The following is a 23,891-nucleotide window of genomic DNA, read 5'->3' on the forward strand; positions in this document are numbered from 1 at the left end:
GCTGCATTTGCTTTGTTGTATTTACTCCTAGATATTACTTTTCTGTCCAGATCTTTTCCATACCCACAAGTATTGAGAGGTAATAATAAAAATTTAAAATTAAATAAACACGGAAATTTAAAACATTAAAATTAAAAGTCTACTAATTTAAGTTTCTTAAAGATATAAATACACGAATCCAAAATTATTTTTAAAATTTTAAAAATGAACAGATACATAGAGAGACAAACAAGTTATGAGAGGGTTTTCAAGTAGACAGACATGTATTACTGCAAAACTACCTTGGAAAAGCCCCCTCTAAACTTGAATAGTACCTACTGAAACTCAAAAAGGATGAAAAGGTCAAAATGAGCTATCACTGTTCTCCTTTAGAGAGATGTATGGGTGCATTTTGCTGTGGCTTAAATATGCATAATCGAGATAACTGAATCAATCTATTACGTAAAAATAACATGAGGTCTGGAGACAAGACTTTTGAGAAGTAAAATTAAACCACCTCTGAGATTCAGGATTTCCTGAGCACCGTCTGTAAATGCAGAGAGTAGGGGTGCTTGGTGCTTGGTATTTTGATACAATCTATAGAGAAACATTTGAGGACCACATTAAGAATACTTCCTATAGTGGCTTTATATAAGGGCATTTGTTAAATTTTATTAACAGACATTTATAAACAATTTTTAAAAAGCTTAATGTCTCATTCATATAGCAATATCTTGAGTGCTTACTATGTATATGACACTGAATATGGTATGGGGGAAATAAAAAGAAATGCCAACACAGTCTTTGATCTGAAGGATCTTAACATATAATTAAGAATAATATATTGTTTCAAATTATTATGTATTAAAACCCCTTATTTGTAAAATTTAGCATAAATTATGACTATAAGATGCTCTGTTTTATAAAGTATTTTATTTTTTAAAAGTCTTGTTTAGTTGTTTTAATTTTATTCAACCAAGGCTTTATAATTCTCTAGTTCTAAAACCAGTGTATGAACCTTAGTGGGATCTTTCTCGGCATCAACGTGTATCTACTGCTATTATTTAAGTTTCTGTTTTTACATCATCTCCATCTATATCTATATAATGTAAGTATGTGTACAAATTTATGAATTCGTAACTACTCCTATTTAGAACTTACCATGTCTTATTTCCCTACCTGTAAACTAGAATTATTTGTCTAAATCACGCAGTTTAACAGATTTGAGATATCAGCCCAGATCTGCTTTTCTCCTAAGACTATGTTCTTAAATAACTTGACTTACAATTTGAAGTGTGAAGGTAAAGACCTTCATGGAACCAAGTGAATGTGAGGATGTTTGGTCCACTGCTTGTGGCTTTCCATGAGGCCGTGCCAAAATTAGGGTCTTAAAGACTTGCTGTTTCTTTATAAAAGAGAACTCCTGAAGAAATCATCAAAGTGCTTTCCTTCATATAGTTTTTCAGTCACAATTTGTTGAGACCATCACACTGGAATGTTACATGGGAAACTGAAATTGGGCCAAAGTGATAGGAGGTAAATGCATGTTAACATGTGTGTGCATCTGGCCCCTGCAATTGGTATGTACAGTTAGAAGTTAATACTGAACTGATTAGAGGAACAGTTAAATTTGAAACGCTCTGTGAAGAAATCTTGAGGACTAAGTTTAGAAGGGAAAGAAGAAAACTTTCCAGTTTGCAGACAGGAAGTCAGGCATTGATTAACTGCCCAACTTCTTAAAACACTGGTTATGTATCTCTAATTCCAATGTCATTCCAAATATTCTAGGAAAAGTTCTTGCACATGCATGGTGAATTTCTGATTTAGTGAGCAGGAAGGATATAATAACAGAAAAGACAAAGAAGAAGATTAACGGAAAAATGTCCTTACTTTAGGATATAATTCTAATTGTAATAACTGGGAGATGTACAGTTGATTAGGGAGCTCTAAAATTGAGCAAATAGAATTGTAAGGGATAAAACAGAAAGTAGCAAATAGAAAATTCTGAGCTTAAGAACAAATGACTGAGGGAAAGCACTTCTAGAATGGTGAATAAGGACCTCTGAAAATCAACTTCTTCAAAATATCATGAGAACACTGATAAAAATTGTTAAACCAGTTTTTCAGAACTCTGAAAAGTAACCAAGGACTTGCAACAATCCAAGGTATATTTATTATTTTTAAAAGGCTGGATTTTGATAAGAATAGTGAGATGTGGTGCTTAAATTTGCTTTATTCCCACTCTCCTCTCTTCAGGTCTACACTATCCTAGAAAATGAACAGCCCTGGAACTTTAGTGAAAACCAGCAGTCCACGAGCCATGGGAGAAGGAACAATAGGTGTGGAGCTCCCGAAGAGCCACAGCCCCAAAATACTGTCACTATTTAACAGAATATTCTCTCCATGAAAAGCTCCGCTGTCTTATTTGCCTTTATTTGATATGACTCAGAATATGCTTTGTGTGAAACACCTAATCCCTGGAGCATTTTTTGAAAAAACTCATTGGCAACTGTTTAACACTGCAGCTTTATGAGTTGCTGATATGAGTTGTGACTAACAAAAGTTTGACCAAAAAAAATAAAAGGAAAAACTGGGAAAAGACATGTTCACTGGGGGCTTTGAAAAGCTCTGGTGTGTTCTTGGGGATCTAGATGCCATATGCAAGTGCAGGGCTGATTATGTGCCCAGAAGAGACCAGAGAAGGCACAAATCTTTCACCTCTGGCTGACCTTGAGACTCTGAGAATGCAGAAAATGAAGGTTAAAACATAGTTATTCAGTGCCTGCCAATATGTTGAAAGCATGTCTCAACAAACATAGAGCTTCTTGGAAAAGACTTCCAGGATTTCTCAGTTCAAGACACTTAAGGGAATCTCAGTCCAATCATTAGTTGACTACTAAGCTAACCAGAGAACTCACTGACTGCATAACACCAAAGAATACAGACTACAGATTTAGTCCAGGAATGTTATTAAGTAAACAAATAGCAAGAACAACATAACAACAAACCCTAGAGAGGGAACTAATTTCCAGGTAGCTACATTATATTATCTAAAATGCCTAGTTATTAACAAAAATTACAAGCTATGCAAAGAAACAGGAAAGTATAGCACAACATTGGAAAAAAAGAAGTCAACAGAAATTGTGCCCTAGGAAGTCCAAATGTTGGACTTACAAGACAAAGATTTTATAAATATGTCCAGAGACCTAAAAAACCTTATATCTAAAGAATTAACAGAAAGTGTTAGAATGGTGCTTCACAAAATAGAAAATATCAATAAAAAGAAAGAAATTATAAAAAGGACAAAATAGAAATTCTGGAGTTGAAAAGTACAATATTCACTAAAGACCTAAGAGCAGATTTAAACTGGTTGAAGAGAAAAAATCATTGAACTTGAAGATAGGTAAACAGATTATTTTCAGTCTGAGGAATAGAAAGAAAAAAGAACAAATAAAAATTAACAAAGCCTCAGAGACCTAAAGGATACCATCAAGCACACATCATACACAAAATGCAAGTCCCAGAAGGAGAGGAGACAGAGGAGAGAGAATATTTGAAGAAATATTGGTTAAAAACTTCTCAAATGTGGTGAAAAACAGTAATCTGTACATCCAAGAACCTAAACAAACTCTAGCTAGGTTAAAACCAAAGAAATTTAGACCTAGATACATCATAGCCAAACTGCTGAAAGCTGAAGATAAGAGAATCCTGAAAGAAGCAAAGGAAAAGTAACTCATCAAATAGAAGGACATTTCAATAAAACTGACAGTGGACTTCTCATCAGAAACAATTAAGGCCAGAAGTCACTGAGGGGACATATTCAATGTTGAAAGAAAGAATGTCAACCAAGTATTCTATATCCAATAAAAGTATCCTTCAAAATATGAAAGGGAAATTTACACATTCCCAGATAAACAAGAACTGAGAAAACTTGCTGATAAGCAAACCTGACTTCCAAGAAATACCACAGAGTCTTTCAGGCTAAAAAGAAATGACACTTGACAGTAGCTCAAATTCACATGAAGAAATAAAGAGCAATAGTAAAGCTTATAAACAGGCAAAAATAAAAGACAGCATAAATGTATTTTTGTTTGTAACTCTCTTCTCCATCTGATTTAAAAGACAATTACATAAAACAATAATTATAAAAATATGTAAACAGGCTAACAATGTATAAAGATGTAGTTTATATGACAATAGAACAAAGGAAGAGGGAGAGAAAAGAGCTACACTGGAGCAAAGTTTTTGTATACTAAATTGCTATGGCACATACCACACAATGAATTAGCTTAAACAGTAATTTATTGGCTCATAGTTTTGAGGTTAAGAGATAAGGAGTGTGTGCCCCATAAGGAGAGCTGCCTAGTGTAAAGAAAGCGCAGCCTGCCCAGGAATGATGCCGCACACATGGAGAGCTGACGCAGCAAGATGACGCAACAAAAAGAGACAAAGATTCTGGGTGCTGCTGACAAGAATACAGGTGGACACAGAAGAACACACAGCGAATGGACACAGAGAGCAGACAACTGGAGGGGGGGCGGGGAGTGCAGGGAAGGGAAGAGAAGTAAATGAAAAAATTAATCTTTAAAAAAAAGAGATACCAAATCAAGATTTTGGCAAGGGTTGCTTTCTCCCAGAGACTGAAATATTCTGGTGTTGAATGCTGGTAATCCTTGGGGAAACCTTCCTTAGCTTGTATCTTTCTTTCATGTGGTGATGTCCTCTCCTTTCAACAGCTCTTCTATTTTCTGTTGACTTCTGACTTCTTCTAATATGGACTTCTCCAACTTATGGCTTCAGGTTTTTTCTCTTAATAAGGTCTCCAGTAATACGGATTAAGACCCACCTTCACTTAGTTAGGCCATACTGTAACTAAAAATACATCTTCAAGAGGTCCTATTTACAAAGTGTCCACACCCAAAGGAATGTAGGTTAAGATTAAGAACATGTTTTTTTCTGTGCTACATACCTCAATCTACCATATATACTATTCAAAGTAAGTTAGTATTAATCTAAATTAGGTTGTTTAAAATTTAGCATATTAATTGTAATCCCCAGGGCAACAACTAAGAACACAACTAAAACAAAAAACAAAATGAAAACAACAAAGAAAATAACCAGGGAATTAAAATGTTATAGTAAAAATTGTAAATTTAACCCATAAAGGTAGTAACGGAGGGTCAGAGAAACAAAAAGTTCGTAAGACATATAAAAAATAAAAATCCTATCTCTTCAGTAATCACAATAAAAGTAAATAGATTAAATGATTAAATGCTCCAATCAGAAGGCAAAGGTTACCAGAATGAATGAAAAAAAAAAACATGATCCAACTATATGCTGTCTACAAGAGGCATACTTTAGATTTAAAAATGCAAACAGGTACAAAAGAATAGATAAAGATAGACCACGTAAACAGCAAACAAAAGAGAGCTGGTGTGACTATATTAATATCACACAAAACAGACTTTATAATAGAAATTGTTCCTAGAGACAAAGAAGGACATTTTATACCAATAAAAGGGTCAATCCATTAGGAAGACATAATAAGTGTAAACATATATGCACTTAACAATAGAACTTCAAAATACATGAGACAAAAGAATTGAAGGGTGAAAGAGGCAATTCAACAACAATAGTTGGAGACTTAAATACCTCAATTTCAATAATGGAAAGAAATAGGCAGGAGATTAACACAAAAACAGAAGGCCTGGTCATTATTACTTACCACCTAGATGTAAAACACATCTATAGAACACTCCACCAATAAAAGCAGAACATATATTCTTCTCAAGTGCACATGGAGCATTCTCCAAGACAGACCATATACTATCCATAAATCAAGTCTCAAAAAATTTACAAGGATATAAATAAGACAAAGCATGTCCCCTGACCACAAAAGAATGAAAGAAAATTTAGTAACAGAAATAAATTTGGGAAATTCACAAATATACAGAGATTAAATACACTCCTAAATAACCAAAGGGAAAAAGAAGGAATCATCAGGGAATTTTGAAAGTACCTTGAGTTGAATGAAAACAAAACCACAACATACCAAAACATATGGGATGCAACAAGAGCAGTGTTCTGATAAGAATTTATATCTGTAAATGCTTTAAAAAAGACTATCTCAAATCAATAATCTAAAATTAGACCTTAAAAACTAGAAAAAGAAAACTAAACCCAAAGCAAACAGAAGGAAAGAAATAATAAAGATTAGAATTGCAATAAATCAAATAGACAATATCAAAACACTAGAGATAAATCAACAAAACCAAAAATTGGTTATCTGAAAGAATAAAATTGATGCTTTTCACTAGAATGATCCAGAAAATAAAAAAAGGAAGGCTCAAATTACAAATACAAGAAATGAAAAAAAGTGTTATCACACAACTGTCCTTAGGGAAATGGATTATAAGGGAATGTAATTATTAACTGTATGTTAACAAATTAAATAACTTAATGAAATGAAAAATTCCTAGAAAGACACAAAATTATGAAACAGACTCAAGAAGAAATAGAAAATCTGAAAAATCCTATGACAAGCAAAGAGAATGAATTAGTTATCAAAAAACTTCCCATAAAGAAAAGCTCAGGCCCAGAGTGGTGCACACTGTGAATTATATCAAATGTTTAAAGAAGTAACACCAATCTTTCCCAAACTATTCCAAAAAAAAAAAAAAAAAAAAAAAAGAAGAGGAGGGAACACTTCCTAACTCATTTTCTGAGTTCATGTTGCTGGATATCAAGCCAGAAGAAGACATCACAAGAAAAGACAATTAAAGATCAATATTCCACACAAATATTGATGCAAGTTCCTCAACAAAACACTTGTAAAACAGAATCCACAACATATAAAAAGGATTATACAACATGATCAAGTGGGATAATCTCAGAAACACAAAGTTCACTGAATATACAAAAATCATTCAGTGTAATACACCATGATAAAAAACCAAAGGACAAAAATCACACAATCATTTCAAGAGACACTTAAAAAGCACTTGAAAAATCTAATACCTTTCATGATAAAAACCTTAACAAAAATAAGAAAAAAAGGGAACTCCCTCACCTGATAAAGGCTATCTACAAAAAATACAAAGCTAGTATCATACTTAATGGTGAAAGACTGAGAGTTTTCTCCCTAAAGTAAGGAAAAAGATAAGGATATCCAGATTAGAAAAGAAAGTAGTAAAACTGTCTCTACATGATCCTACTTACAGAAAATCCTTAGGAATATACAAAAACACTCTATAAACTAATAAACCAGTTCAGCAAAGCTGTAGGATACAGGTCTATATAAAAACTCATTTATATTTATATATCCTGTCAAGGAACAATCTGAAAATAAAAGCAATTCCATTTGTAATAAATTCATAAAGAATACTTAATAAATTTAACAAAAGAAGTTATGATTTCCAGAGTGGGAGACAGTAAGTCTTTCAGAATATGACTTTTATGCTGAAAACTGCAAAACATAAGAAATTAAATTAAGACCTAAATAAATGGAAGGCCATCCCGTGTTCATGGATTGTAAGACAATGTTAAGATGCCAATATTATCCACATTAACCTGCAGATTCAACAAAATCCCTACCAAATCATAGCTACCTCTTTTTTTCTTGCAGAAACTGATGAAGTGATTGTAAAATTCATATGGAAATGAAAGGGATCTAGAATAGCCAGAACAATCTTGAAAAAGAAGCATAATATTGGAGGACTCACACTTCCTGATTTCAAAACTTACTAGTAACAAAGACCGCGTAATAATGGCTTAAGAATAGACATAAGGGGACGTGGATGTGGCTCAAGTGATTGGGCTCCTGTTTACGATATATGACGCCCAGGGTTTGATACCTGGGGCCTCCTGGCGAAGGCAAGCTGGCCTGTGTGGTTAGCTGGCCTGAGTGGAGAGCTGGCCCATGCAGAGTGCTGGCCTGCACGGAGTGCTGGCCTGCGTGGCAAGCTGGACTGGGTGGAGACCTGGCACAGCTAGATGACACGACAAAAAGAGACAAAGAGGAGAGACAATAGGAGACGTAGCAGATCAGGGAGCTGAGGTGGCACAAGAGAATGAGCACCTCTCTCTCACTCCGGAAGGTCCCAGGAGCTGCCTAATGAGAATACAGACAGCCAATGGACACAGAGAGCAGACAACCGGGGACGGGAAGAGGTGAGAGAACGTGCGGGGTGGATGGGGGGGGGGAAGAAATAAATTAAAAAAAAAAAAAAAGACTAGACATAGGGATCTATGGAATAAAATTGAAAATCCAAAAATCAACTGTTAAATTTATAGGCAACTGATTTTCCATAAGAGTGCCAAGATCATTCAATGGCGAAAGAGCAGTCTTTTCAACAAGCACTCGTGGGACAACTGGATATCCACATATAAGAAAATAAAGCTGTATATGGTATGTAAATCATACCATATACAAAAAAACCCTCAAAATAGATCACAGACCTAATGATAAGGCCTAAATTTATAAAACTTTTAGACTTTTAGAAGAAAACAGGATTAAATCTTCATGACCTTGAATTAGGCAATGGTTTCTCAGGTATGACAAAAAGGCAAAATGAAAAAAAAAAAAAAGAACCTTATCAAAGTTAAAAAAAAAAAATTGTGCTTCAAAAGACACCAGTGGAGAAAATGAAAAGATAATGTACATAATAGGGGAAAATATTTGCAAATCCTATGTCTGATAAGAAACTTGTTTCCAGATTATCTAAGAAACTTTTAAAAGTGAACAGCAGAAAAGACTAACAATCTAATTAGAAAAAGGAGAAAGGATTTGAATACTTTTCCAAAGAAGATATACAAACAGCAATTTAAAAGATGCTCAAAATCATTACTCATTAGGAAATGCACATCAAAATCACAATGAGATACCACTTCACACCCACTAGGCTGCCTAAAATAAAACAACAATAGCCAAGTGTTGTCAAAGATGTGGAGAAATAGGAACCTTCATACAATACTGGTAGGAATTGTAAAATACTTTAGTTGCTTTAGAAAGCAACTTGGGAGTTCCTCAAAATGGTAATCAGAGTTAACATATAATTCAGCCATTCTACTTCTAGGTGTACTCTCAAGAGAAGTGAAAGCCTATGTCCACACAAAACCTGTAGAGAAATGTTAATAGACCATTCTTCATAACAGCTAAAATGGAAACCCAAATGACTATCAATTGGTTAATGGAGAACACAAAGTGGTATAACCATGCAATGGAATGTTATTCATCCATAAAAGGGAATGGGTTTTGACACAGTGGTACATGGACAAACCTTGTAAACATGGTGCTAAGCCAGACATGAAAGGCCATATACCGCATGATTCCTTTTACACGAAATGTCCAGACTAGACAAATCCACAGAATTAGAAGGTAGATTAGTTTTTGCCAAGTCTGTGAGAGAGGGAAGTAGAGAATGACTGCTAATGCATCAGGATTTCATTTTGGGGATGATGAAAATGTTCTAAAATTAGAGAGTAGTGACGTACAATTATATAATATAATCCACCGACCTGTCCCCATTAATAGGGTGAATGCTTTGTGAATTATTTCTCCATAAAGTTGCTGTAAATAAAAAGAACATCATACAAATGATTCTCAAGGAAGGTGAAGTTGGCTGTGATGAAAAAAGCAACAATGCAAACAAAAATGTAGATGAGGAGACCACAGAGAGGAGAACCTTGCTTCTGGCTATGGAAATGAATAAAAGCTGTCAGACTGTGGAATCCTCAAGGCCAGAGAAACCTACACATGTGGGCACTAAGAGAAACAGAGAAGGTGGTGCTGGCAAGGACCACGCAGCTCAGGGACTGGAAGTTGAAGTGGAAAGGCCCGAGAAGGCGCTGAGGAAGAAGGGGTCTTACTGAGCCATACTAGTTTTTAGATCTTTTAAGTTGCCAAATGGTAACAAGATCACTACTGATTATAAAGACTTTTCTAGTAGATTGGAGAAAGGAAAGAATAATAACAATAAGAACATGAGGGGGAGTCATTCATGCATAGGTATCAGCTGAAACCTAAGTACAGGCAATAAACTTTCCAAGTAGTTCTAAACGAAGAGGGGCAGCAGCCCCAGTCGCCCCATCTTGGGGGGACACTGGTAAATTATATTCTCATTCTTTCTCTCCTGTTCTTCAAACAGCTGCCTGTGGCATGTGGGTAGTAGTTTGAAGTGTTACAGGTGTTTGTATTTCCTTTCTCAAGGTCACAGGTGACTCTGCCAGTACACAAGAAAAACCACAGCTTCTGGGCCCCTTTCTTCCCACCAAACCCGAAGGTGCCCTTCTCACATCCAGATTATACTTTTCTGCTTACGTGTCTCTAACCCACCCAACAACTATTAGAGTTAGAGGCCCACTATTCCCAGGAAATCTTCTAAGAATCTAGCCACTGACCTCAAATCATGCCTATCTGAAACTTCTTGGTGGGTGATGAGCTGTTTTCCAAGAAAAATGTTAGAAACCGGCTTCCACGGTAGATTTACTAGGTGGGATGACTCTGCATTTGGCTGTCTCCTCATGTCCAGGCCTTCATGACCCTTCTTAGCCACCGTCTGATCAGCCTTCCCATTACGCCCTGCTGTGCGCAGCCTTCATCACTACCCCTCCCACCTGATCCCACCACAGGGCTCGTCAATGATAGCAGGCAGAGCAGATGAGACACTGCGCAGGGCAGAGCAGGGCTTGGAGAACCAAAAATTGTTTTATGAGTGTTCACTGTTATTAACATTACCTGAGCTCCTCCTAATTTCTACAAAATCTGCTTTTTGCGTGAGTGACATTAGAGTTTAATGATTTACTCACATAAACGTATTCTGTTTTTAGAGTTACTGTAATATTTGGCTCATCTAGCACAAAGCACTAGCACATTAATTTAAATGTTTCTAGAAGACCCTTAAAAACCTTCTTGTGACTCAGTTTCTCCCACTGGCAAATGGCGATTGTAATAATAGAAATAATAGAATTAATATGAGAATCAAATGAGAGAAACCTCAGTACCTGGCACATAGAAAGTGCTCAATAAGTGTTAGGTACAATTAATATTATTCAACTCCTAAAGTTCTTTGAGTTGTCATAAAAGAAAGGTATTTTTTCAGTAGAACAGTTTTGTAGAATACCCACAGTTGTAATGGTGACCAAAATTTCCAAACCAAATATAGATCTACTAACTCAACCCCGTTTCTGAAAACAAAAATTTAGCTCCAGGTTTGTAAGGTAAGTTCTGAATCCAAAAACACCTCAGAGAAATCCACCCACATTGCCATAAGATATCACCAGGGAGAGATACGGTGACAGGAAAATTTATGAAGTTTCATTAAAAACATAGAACATGAAGTTTCATTTCCTCTAGGGATTTATCTCTCTTAGTCTTTATGCATCAAATTAACCTGTGACCCAATTATGTGGTTACACCAAGGGGTGTCTGTGTTAGTGACTCTGTTGCTGTGATCTCCCTGTTGGGGATACCGAGATGAAGGCAGGATAACAGGCATCACAGGAAGAGAGATTTGGTGAACACATGTATGCTTATTGGGCAGAAAAAAGAATCAATGGAACATTAGTAGTGGCAGATGGTAAAGCCCATTTAGGCAAGAAAAACAGGGTGCTAGTTAGATAATTCTGATTAAATTTCTTTCAAAATGGAAAACCACATCCCATAATATGGGTGTTAAATTTGTTTTCTTTTCCAAACTTCCCAAATTATTGTTTCCTCTGTTCTATGGCATGACAGAATTCTGGTTTCTGCTGTGGACTAGATGAATGCTTCCTTAACATGATCCAATTTTATACTGATAGGAAAAGGAAAACCTCAAGTAATTGTCAAACGTTATTTATAATACATGCAGTAAATGCTTTGCTAAAGCACAATATGATATAATACTGAAATTGCTATTGAGTAATAATAACCCCCAAACAAAAGAACTTAAAAAATAAAAACCTAACTTGACATCAGGTAAAGAAACTATTGCCATTTTGATTCTGTGCGCTGCTCAGTTTTTCTAATATTTTGGATATAGGAAATTTATTAGAGGCATCATGAAACTTGTCAATGTTTTAGATTTTGGGAGTGAGCTATTATTCACAGATGAAAAATTCAGATTCAAATGAATTTTGATAGTCTGAATAGTGGGTCAAAACAAACTGACAAAATTCAGCAAGGATAAAGGTAGGCTTTGCATTTGGGGTTAAACAGGACCAGCTAATAGCTGAGTCACTTACTGCATACTAGACTCTGCACTAATGAGACAGATACTATTATCATCTCCATGCTAGAGATGAGGATACTGGGGCACAGATATATTTAATAATGGAACAATGTTTTGAGAGCATCTCTTTAAAACATGAAGGAGTTAGGGTAGGTCTGGTTCACATCAAACACAGTATGCAGATGAGAGAAACCAACATACCACTATGATTTTCATATCACAACTGGAACACTAAGTCTAGTTCTAGATGCCACTTAGCAGAGGAACTTTAACTGGAATGGAATCAATAGAGATTAAGAAAAGTTGAAGAAAACAGATTTAGCTTAACAAAGAGAAGATCAAGATGAAATAAATAGATGCCCTCAAACATCTAAAGAGCTATATTTATATAAGAGGAAATAGATTTGTTCTACAATGATCTAGAAGCAGAGTAAAACCAAGATACTAATTTTTTGTAGCAAAGCATGAAACTTGAGCAATGAATGAAAACAGAGCTATTAAGGTAGAGCTAGTTTGTGTTTTCCAGGAAAGACTGTACTCACAAGCAAGGGGCTCATTCTTTAGCTGACCAGCAACACATCTTTTATTATTTATATACTTTATTATTTATAAACTAAGGGTCCAGATACGTCTTGAGACTAGACATGTCTCAATATTTTTATCACCATATTCCATCATTAGCAGATAATCTAGGCTTTGGAAAAGTCTTGATGGAAATCTCAAGAACTCTAGAAGCTTTGGGGTAATATATTAATTAAAAAGGAATAGTATCTCCTGGCTCAATGTTACTGGCTGTGCAAGGCTAGGCAAGCCTCGTCACTGTTCAGTGCCTCACTTTACAAAATGGAAACAATACCTACCCAACACAGATATGCAGATTAAAATAAAATAGATATATAGATATCAAAATCACATACTGGTAATAGTAAGCATTCAACACACATGAGCTTTGATTATTATATTATGAATGTTCATTATAATCAATAATGTTAAATATTAACTTAATATGGTCATGATTAACTTAATCCTGGTGATTCATTGTCATTATGAGCATCAGTAATAGACCAATAGCAATATTATGTGCAATGTTTTGTGAGGGCTCAGATTATAGTGATGAAAAGGCCATGCAAAATCCCTCTCTTTTTTTTTTTTAAGATTTATTTATTTATTTATTTTTCTCCCCTTCCCCCCTACTCCGGTTGTCTGTTCTGTTTCAATTGCTGCGTCTTTGTCCACTTCTGTTGTTGTCAGCGGCACGGGAATCTGTTTCTTTTTGTTGCGTCATCTTGTTGTGTCAGCTCTCCGTGTGTGCGGCGCCATTTCTGGGCAGGCTGCACTTTCTTTTGCGCTGGGTGGCTCTCCTTACGGGGCGCACTCCTTGCGCATGGGGCTCCCCTATGCGGGGGACACCCCTGCGTGGCATGGCACTCCTTGCGTGCATCAGCACTGCACATGGGCCAGCTCCATGTGGGTCAAGGAGGCCCGGGGTTTGAACCGCGGACCTCCCATGTGGTAGAAGGACGCCCTAACCACTGCGCCAAGTCTGCTGCCCCTCCCTCTCTTAATTGAGCAGAAATTTTACATGGGGAGATAAACAATAAATAATTCCAGAATTGGAAAAAGAAGTTTCTGTGATAAGGCCTTGCAGTCTATAAAATTGTATATGAAAATAACAGGACTTAAAGGAAAACTAGAGTTGGTGCAGACTACTTAAAACCTATGGAACTTTGTAAATACTGCAAAGATACATGCAATAACAATCCTGATGAAAATATGAGTATGGTATTAGATTCTTGCTGGCATTTGGACCTGGCATATGGTTGGCATCCAGCTCCTATGCAGCCTTACATCCCAGCACGTTCAGTAGCCTTAGAAATGTGGGTCTCTGCAAGAGTTCACATCCCACAGAGACCAGTTTCTCAAGATTAACAACCAATCCAGGTTTTAGACTTCTTCATCAATCAAACATAACAAAAAAACCCCACCTTTTTGAAATTAGTAGGAAAGTCTTTACAGCTTTTTCCTCTGTCCCAGCAGTTCCTGAAGACACTAAATCAGCACAGCTTGCCCTAAGAAAAGGTTCTCCACCTTTTTATTAAAATTGCTCAATTTTTCCATTTGATTGTGAGAAAGCTTGCCTCCAACTGCTTTAACACTTCTAACACGCAGAAAATATTCTTCTGCATTTATACTGCCATCATTCATCTGTTTAGTAACTGCACCCAAGCTGATCAGTGATACAGAACAGGCAGTCCTCACATGGCAGATTGGGAGGCTCTGCCAATGCTAGGGCAAGGCGCACTATACCTCCCATCTACGGCCTTTGAGTGCCTGTGTTCCCTGTTTAAATTCCCCAGGGAGCAGACTCACTTGGAGCACTCGTTCTTTTTGTTGCTCTCAGGAAAAATGGCCAAGACAACTTGGCAAAAGGGCCTCTGGAACCATGTCTTCATACTTTTAGGTATCTCACTGGCTTAATCAAGAAAGCACCTCAGTGGGACTCTTTTTTTTATTTTTCCCCTTTTTTCTTTTAGGAGGTACCAGGGATTGAATGCAGTACCTTGCAAATGTGAAGTAGACACTCACCACTGAGCTACATCTCTTCTATGCAGTGGTACTCTAAAATGGAAAGTTACCATTTCTTTTGGTTTTCTATGCTTAGATAGATGTACTTAAGTGTTAAAATATTTATGAATTTTTTATTTTTATTTATGTACTTTTGAATTGTCCTTGATTCAGGGTTTTGATTGGGTTATTCAGTTCTCCTGGTCTAAGTAACTGAAAGTTTTTCATGTGTTTGGAAATAGTGAAAGGGTTTGAATGGCACAGCAAAGGTGATCTCAGTGGGATATTCAGCAGCCTGACTAGCCCTCCCTCTTTCCCATTGAGCTGTGGTTCCTCTCTTATGCCCCTCTGTTAGCCAGGTGACACAGAAGCTGGACACCACATCCCACCATTTGGCATTCTTTCTCCAAGCACCTGGCTCAGGAACATGAGGAGATCTGGCCCAACAGTGAAGGGACTTAGTTTTTGATCTACTGAAGATAACTAACCTAAGCTCAGTCATTAAACAGTATGAAATTCCCAGCAACAGTAGGGAGGAAGGGCATTAGTTACTTGACTAGGTGGACATAATGGACAGATGTATTATAAATGGAAGTTACATATATATATAACATATATATATATATATATATATATATATATATATATATTCTTCAAAGGATAAGAGAAGTAAGTTGACTTTCAAGGGATGACTACCAGAGATTTGCTCTGTTTTTTTTTTGCCTTTGTCTGGATCAGTAAAAATAGCTGAAAAGGATTCACAGAACATTAGCCCTAACTTCATTATACAACCAGAAAAGTAAGTCCTTTGATAAGGGACCTAGTACTCTGTCAAATGCTAAAACCCAGTTAGCATCTTTCTCCTGTGCCATTCATGTTACTGAATTGCTCCTACTATTTGACAAGAAATGTCTATTTTGAATGTAAAACCACTGCATAACTACCAAAACTTAATTTTTTACTTTTGAAGATCAGCAAAATCACGGAAAAAGAAACATTCGCTACACATTCCAGTAGGTGTATCTTATGGCGGGCCTTTTGGCAAATGCAGCTTTCTTTTCTGAAATAAGTCAGCAACACATACACAAGATGAAGCTAATTGCTGTGCTATTTTCCATTTTCCTCTCATGATGGGCTTACTGAACTGCTTCCAGTCATCAAACCTCCTGACCATCTAGTTTCCTTTCTCAGTCCTGCTCCCATTCTCCTATGCCTCTCTGGCAACATCGGAAAGCTTGCAAATGCCCTTGCCTCCATACTCCTCTTGGCTGTGAAGGCTCTACTCCATTCCTGTCTCTGCCTCCCTTCTCTCCTTAGCTGTCTTCTGTGGGGACTCTTCTTTCCACCTTTAAATACAGACATGCCTCAAGTCCAGGCTGGCCCTCCACTCTTGTTCATTTTTCTAGTTTCAGTATATATTCGCTTATTCATTTAAGGGGCGTCTACTGAATGTTTATAAGCAGTAGTAAAACAGACATGGCCCTGCTTTCATTGAACTTACACTCTATTGAGGAAGATAGGCAATAAACAAGAAAATGAATTAAAAATTTTGAATTGGCATAAGCACGCCGAAAGAAACAAACAAAGTGCGACAATTCAGACTAACAGGAGAGCACCCACTTCAGAAAGAGCGGTGAAGAAGGTCCTTGGAAGAGCTGACATTTACTGAGATCTAATGAAAAAGCCGGTTATGCAAAACAAGTGTCTATATTCCAGGCAGAGGTCATGTTCAAAGGCCTATGAGTGAGTGGGAGAACGTGTGGCTATGCCCAATAAAGGGAAAGAAAACCAGCGTGGAGAGTATCACAGGGGTAAGCTAGAGGGGAAGGCAGAGGCCAGAGCATGCACTGCCTTACAGGTCCTTGGGAAAGGGTATGGGTTTTATTCTAAACTTAAGGAGAAGCTACTGGAGAGCACTAAGCAGGAGGCTAACCCCAAGTGACTGGATATTTTAAAAGATCACTCTGGCTGTCATGACCTGCGGAACTTATAAGCAGGATGATCAGACATATGGGTTGTCAATGTTGTCCAGTTTATAACTGTTGCCCTGGTGTTCGTGGACATCTGCACTGACTCCACACAAGAACCACAATATGCACTGGTGAAATAAATACGTAAAACAAAATAAAAGGAAAAGAGAGACACAAGCAGACTGTGGAGGCAACATTCATCAGTCCCTTGTGCCTCGTGTCACTGACCTGAGTCCCCTGTGCCCTCCCTTTGATTCTTGACCTAACTTTTACTTCTCAGGCTTGGGGACTCTTCTTGTCCTTAACATTTGGTTATTACTCGTCATTTGATAATATTCAATATCAAGTGGGGTGCAATGCACCAGGTGCAAGGATTACAAAGATGAATGAGACCCAGCTTCTGTCTTCCAGCATCCCACAGTGGGATGTTTGTTTTTTTTAAAACCAAAATTACAATACAGTATGGAATTCCAATACTGGAAAAATATGAACCGATACTGGGTGATGTAGGGGAGAAGTGTCTTCCAGAACCAGAGATGGGAATGGGGAGGTGGGCATGGGGCTGCATTCTTGAGAATAATCAAGACATGGCTTCATAGATGTTGTAATACTTTAACTGGAAATATGAGCAGAAATTTCCTAAGGGAAGAAGGGGCAGGAAAAGAGGAGAGGGAGAGAATTCCAAGAGGAGGCATGGAGCTAATAAGAGCTCACTTTTAACAGTGCTGAATCTGTGCCAGGCATTGTTCTCTGTGCTTTACCTGCACTTCTATTGCATCTCAGCCATTCTTAAGGTAGGCCTTATTATTTCCATTTTACAGAAGAAAAATCACAAAGAAGTCAATAAACTTGCTTAATGTCACAGAGCAAAAGTAGCAGCATCAAGTCTAGAAGCCAAGCAATTTGGTTCTGGAAATAGTGTTTTACTTGCTTTGGGATATTTAATAAACACTCCTCTCCTTCCCCTTTGTAACCTCTAATCTGCTTTCAATCTTTGTGAATCTGCTATTTTTAGCCATTTCTTACAAGTGATGTCATGTATGATTTGTCCTTATGTTTTGCTTATTTCACTGAGCATCAGGTTTTCAAGGTTCTTCCATGTGCAGCATGTCTTGTAACTACATTTTTTCTTTTGGCTGAATATTTCACTGTATGTATGTACATTTTACCCATTCATTTGTTGACACACACTTGGGTTATTTCCAGCTTTTAGCTATTGTGAATGATATTGCTATAAACATTAGGGAATAATACTGCTATAAACATTGGTATATGAGTATCTGTTTGTGACCTTTGTCATTCTCTTTGGATATATATCTAGAAATGTGTTTGCAAGGTCAAATGGTAATTCTAATAGTTAACTTTTGTAGCAAATGCCATATTGCCTTCCATAGTGGCTGAACCATTTCGTATTCCCACTAACAATACATCCAATTTCTCTGCATCCTCTCCAAAGCTCATTGTTTTCCATTTTTAAAAATAAAACTATCTTTGTGGATGTGAAGTGGCATCTCATTGTGGTTTTAATTTGCATTTCCCTAATAGCTAATTATGTTGAGCATTTTTTTCATGTATTTATTGGTTATTTGTATATCTTTGTCAGAAAAATTCTATTCAATACCTTTGTCTATTTTTTAACTGAGTTGTCTTTTTGTTGTTGTGTTGTTCTTTATATATTTTGGATATTTAACCCTTATCTGATACATGGTTTGAACTATTTTCTCCCATTTGGTAGACTGTTTTTTGACTTTCATGATGATTTCTTTTGATGAACAAAAGTTTTTTATTTTGATGAAATTAATCTATTGTTTTTGGTTGCTCGTACTTTTGGTGTCTTATCTAAGAATCCATCACCAATGCTCAATCATAAAGGTTTACCCCTACACTATCTTCTAAGACTTTTATACTTGTAGCTCTTATATTTATGTGCTAGGTCCATTTTGTATTGATTTTTTATATAGTAGGTGGTAGGGATCTAACTTCATTCCTCTGCATGTGTATATCCAGTTATTCCAACACCATTTGTTGAAGAGACTATTCTTCCTCCACAGCATGTACTTAGTATCCCTACCCCCCAAAAATGCATGGTTTATTTTTGGGCTTTTAATTCTGTTCCACTGACCTGTCTTTGTGCCAGTACATACTGTTTTGATTACTGCTACTTTGTAATGTAATTTGAATTCAGGAAGCAAGAGTCTTCCAACCTTGTTTGTATTTTTCAAGGTTGTTTTGGCTATTTAGGCCTTTAAAATTCTATATAAATTGAGGATCAGTTTTCCATTTCTGAATAAAAGACTGCTGGAATTTTAATAGAAATTGCACAGAATTTGTATGTTGCTTTGGTTAAGATTGACATATTAACAATGTTAACTCTTCCAATCCATGAACATGAGATACCTTGTCATTTACTTAGGTCTTCTTTAATTTATTTCAGTAGTGTTTTATAGTTTTCAGTATACAAACCTTTTGTACCCTTAATTTTATTTTCCTTATAAGAGAAATTGTGGGTTTACAGAATAATCACACACACAATACAGGATTCCCAAACACCACCCCACCAACAACTTGCATTGGTGTGGAACATTTGTTACAACTGATGATAACAGAATTATATAATTGTACTATTAAAGTCCATGGTTTAACTTAGGGTTCACTGTTTGTGTTGTGTAATTACATGGCTTATTATTCTGTTACCATACATACAATCTAACATTTCTTTAATCATACTCAGATACATATTTCAGCACAGTTAATTGTGTTCACAATATGGTGCTACCATCACCACCATCCATTACCAAACATTCCAATCATTCCACACAGGAACCCTGTACATTTTAAAGCTTAACTTCCCTTCCCTATCCCCACCCCTCCATTCTGATAATGTGGTATATTATTTTAATTGATTTTCTTATGTTGAATCACCCTTGCATACCTGGGCTAAAACTCACTTGATCACCATGTGTAATTCTTTCAATGTGCTGAAAGATTCAATTTGCAAATATTTTGTTGAGAATTTTTACATCTATATTCATAAAAGATATCGGTCTGTAATTTTTCTTATAGTATCATTATCTGGCTTTGGTATTATGGTGATATTGGCCTCATAGAATGAATTTAGGAATTGAGCAGAATTAACATTAATTCTTCTTGGAGTGACTGGTAAAATTCATCTGTGAAACTATCTGGCTCTGGGTTTTTCCTTGTTTGGGAGGTGTTTGATGATTGACTCAATCTCTTTACTTTATCTGGTCTATTGAGGTCTTCTATTTCTTCTAGAATCAGGGTAGTGTCCCATTCCTGATATACTGTGTTTTAGTTTTAATTTGTCTCTAAGTATTTTTTATTTTTGTAATTTCTCCATTAACCCATTGGTTGAGTGTATTGCTTATTTTCTACATATTTGTAAACTTTTCAATTTTCCTTCTGTTACTGATTTCTAGCATCACTCCAATGTTGTCTTTTGGGGATTGAATCATTCTGTCCACAAAAGGCATGCTCAGGTCTCAACCCCTGGTCCTCTGGGTATGGGCATATTATAAATAGGATTTCTTGAAGATGTTACTTTAGTTAAGGTGTGGACTAACTGAAATCAGGTTGGGCTTCAATCTGGATTACTGGAGTCCTTTATAAGAAGAAGAAGAATAAAAAAAAATATATAGAGAAAATGAATATGAATATGAATGAATGAATAATCATGAGGAATAGCCAGAGGCTAGAAATCAGTGGAACCTGGAAGAGAAAGGAGATGATACTACCACATGCTTTGGCATGTGAAAGAAAAGTGAAGGACCAAACATTGCCAGCAGCTGGCCTTAGAATGCTATAGTCTTCAAGGGAGAAAGCAGCATCGCTGATGCCGCAATTTTGGACTTCACCTAGCCTCAAAACCATGAGATAATAAATTCCTATTGTTTAAGCCTACCTACTGTATGGTATTTGTTTCAGCAGCCAGGAAGCCAGAACAGTCATTACGGAGGTTACTTTTAATGATTTCAACATTTAAAAATTTATTTAGACCTTTCTTGTACCCTAACATATAACCTATCCTAGAGAATGATTCATGCGCACTTGAAAGGAATGTGTATTCCACTGTTATTGGGTGAAGTATTTCATATATGTTGGTGAGATCTAGTCAGTTTACAGTGTTGAACAGGCCCTCTATTTCTTATTGAGTTTCTTTCTAGGTGTTTCACCCAGTGTTGAGAGAGATATACTGAAATCTCCAACTAGAGAACTGTCTATTTCTCCCTTCAATTATAACAATGCTTGCTTCATATGTTTTGGTGTTTTGTTATTAGGTGCACATATGTTTATAATTGTTAAACTGTATTGAACTGATCATTTTGTCCAGGTATACTGTTCTTTTTTTGTCTCTTGCAACAGTTTTTTACTTAAAGTCTATTTTCTCTGATATTTAAAGTAACCCCTGCTCTCTTTTGATTACTATTTATATGAAATATTTTTCAAATTCACTTTCAACCTATTTTTATCTACAGATCTAAGATGGGTCTCTTGTAAACAGCATATAATTGAGTCATATCTCTTTATCCATTTAGCCAATCTTTGCCTTTTGATTGGAGAGTTAATCCATTTACATTTAAGGAAATTAGTTATTAGGCAAGATTTATACCTGCCAATTTGCTAATTATTTTTTGTAAGCTTTATACCATTTTTGTCTCCCATCTTCTCCATTACTGCCTTCCTTTTTGTTTAGGTGATCTTTTATAAAAAGCCATTTTACATCACTTAATCTTTCCTTTTGTACAGAGTTTTTTAGATCCTCTCTTCGGTGGTTACCATAGGGATTATATTCAGATCACACTGATTCCAACTTGACTTCAATAGCCTAACATACACAGTAGTTATATCCTTCCATCCCTCCATTTTATGTTGTTCTTGCCACAAGTCGCAGTGTGCCCAATAACAAAGATTTATGTTTGTTTTTATGCATTTGAATTTTAAGCATTCTAAGAAGTAAAAGAGCATTATAAACGAAACATGAATACTGGCATTTTTATTTACCCATATTGTTACTTATACCAGAGGTCTTTATTTTTTCTTCACTATCAAAATACTAATGTCCCCTCCTTTTAACATGGAAAATTCCCTTTTACATTTCCTGTAAGGCAGATCTAGTGCTAATGAACTCTCTGCATTTCTGTATTTCCAGAAATGTCTTAATTTCTCCCTCATTTTTGAAGAACTTTGCTGGGTATATTATTCTTGGACAATACTTTTTTTTCTTTCTTTGAGCACTTTAAACATGTCCTTCCACTGTCTTTGGCCTACATGACTTCTCCTGAGAATTCAGATGTTAATCAATTTATTAAGGATTTTTTGTATGTGACATGTTGCTCCTTTCTTGATGTTTTAATACTCTGCCTTTGTCCTTGGCATTGGACAGTTTTTTCAGTGTGTCTTGGACCTGTTTGGATTTATTCTGTTTGGCATTCATTCAGCATCTTAGGTTTGTATATATGTTATCTTTTGTCAGATGTGGGAAGTTTTCTGCCATTATTTCTTTATACACACACAAACATATATATGTACATATTCCTTCATTGCTCTTTTCTCCTTCTGGTACTGCTACAATATACATATTGGCATGCTTGATGGTGTCCCATACAGTCCTCAGGCTCTGTTATTTTTCTCCTTTTTTTCTTTCTGTTTCTTGACCCAGAAATTTCAATACTTTTGTCTTCAAGTTTGTTGATCCTTTCTTCTGCCTCCTCCAATCTGCTCTTGAACTTCTCTACTGAATTTTTCAGTTCAGTTATTGTACTTTTGAGTTCCATAATTTCCAGGTGGTTCTCCTTTTAAAATTGTCTCATTACTGAAATTCTCGTTTTGTTCATATATTGCTTACCTGATTTTCTTTAGTTCTTTGTACATATTTTCCTTTAGTTCATTGGTCCTATTTATGAGAGTTGCTCTAAGATGTTTATTATTAAGCCCAGAGACTGTGCTCCCTCTTGAATAGGCTGAGTTTCATTTGTTTTTTTTTTCCTTCTGTGACTGGGATATACTTTCCTTATGTGATTTACAATTTTTGTTGAGAACAGGAAATTCTAAGTGTTGTGGTCACTTTGGAAATCTACTGTCCCACTCTTCAATCTGCCAGATTAAGAACAAGAAAAAGCAAAAGGAAAAAAAAAAGAGAGAGGGGAAGGAAAAAAGGTACTCACCAAACAGACAAAATACACACACATACAAAAGAGAATAATGAAGTGCACTGCTTCTCCAAGTTTCTTTTATATGCTGGCAGGAAGTCAGAGTTATTCGTTTGAGAGTGAAACTTAGGTCAGAGCCCTGCTCATCCCTCAGGGATTCACCAAATTCAAAATTATGAAACAGAAAAACAAAAACAAAAACAACCCAGCAACCAAAAAGAAAAAAGGATAAAAAGCCAAAGGCACATTGGCTTTTATGTCCCTGTAGTTGTTGGTGTATGGTCAAAAGATGCTGTTTCTGAGAGAAACCACAGCAAACACCTGTTCTGGTACCTTTGGGGATCTTCCAGATTAAACAACACAAGAGGAAAGAGAAACCCAACGATTAAAAAAGTGCTCTGGGTCTTTATGTTCTGGTAGATGCTGGTGTGAGGCCAGACGCCACTGCTGTGAAGAAGGTTGAAACCCATGCCGGAGTCTCTGCTGTGTCCTCAGGGATCTGCCAGACCAGGAAACAAACATGTATAGAAGGAAGAAATAAAAACAGCTAAAGAATAAAGAAGGTGCACTAGCTCTGTAGCTCCAGGAGGATGCTGATGGGAGGCTGGAGGCACTGCTGCCAAGTGGGCCAAAACTGAGTCTAGTTTCTGTGCTGGTTTCTCTTCCATCCCCCAGAATGATCTCAACCCTGAACCTTAACTTTAGGAAGAGGAGTTTTCCTCTGCCAGCTCTGGCCCCTGCTGGCCACTGGAATCTGGGCTGCAGTGCCATATCCACAGCCATTTCTGTAGCCACTGCAGGAGAGCTGAGCAATGCAGCCTGGTCATTTCTTGCTTTCACTTACGAAAGCTGACCTCTTGGCAGCCTCTCACTTTCTTTTGACACTTATTCCTGTAGTTGTTTTAAATGTCCATTCTGACTTCAGGCTTACCACCTAGTTAATTCTAGTCTCTTTTTCCTGCTCCTTAACTTTTTAATGGAGAGAGTGATTTGTAAAA

The 23,891-nt window shown here is 36.4% G+C and overlaps 1 protein-coding gene across 10 annotated transcripts in view; it reads right to left on the minus strand.

The window, feature by feature from the left end:
- Nucleotides 1-23,891, minus strand: part of AHI1 (Abelson helper integration site 1) — a 231,387-nt gene that overhangs the window by 55,606 nt on the left and 151,890 nt on the right. The window contains exon 24 of one of the 10 annotated variants that reach the window (XM_004468529.5): nt 21,772-23,392. The exons of the other annotated variants lie outside the window; for them this stretch is intronic. Within the exon in view, the coding sequence (XP_004468586.2) occupies nt 23,300-23,392 (93 nt within the window). The 3' untranslated portion in view covers nt 21,772-23,299. Of the gene's footprint in view, nt 1-21,771; nt 23,393-23,891 lie in introns of those variants that run through there. 10 annotated transcript variants of the gene reach the window in all.

Source organism: Dasypus novemcinctus, chromosome 11 (genome assembly GCF_030445035.2).
Source record: "Dasypus novemcinctus isolate mDasNov1 chromosome 11, mDasNov1.1.hap2, whole genome shotgun sequence".
In the NCBI taxonomy this organism is placed as follows: Eukaryota; Metazoa; Chordata; class Mammalia; order Cingulata; family Dasypodidae; genus Dasypus; species Dasypus novemcinctus.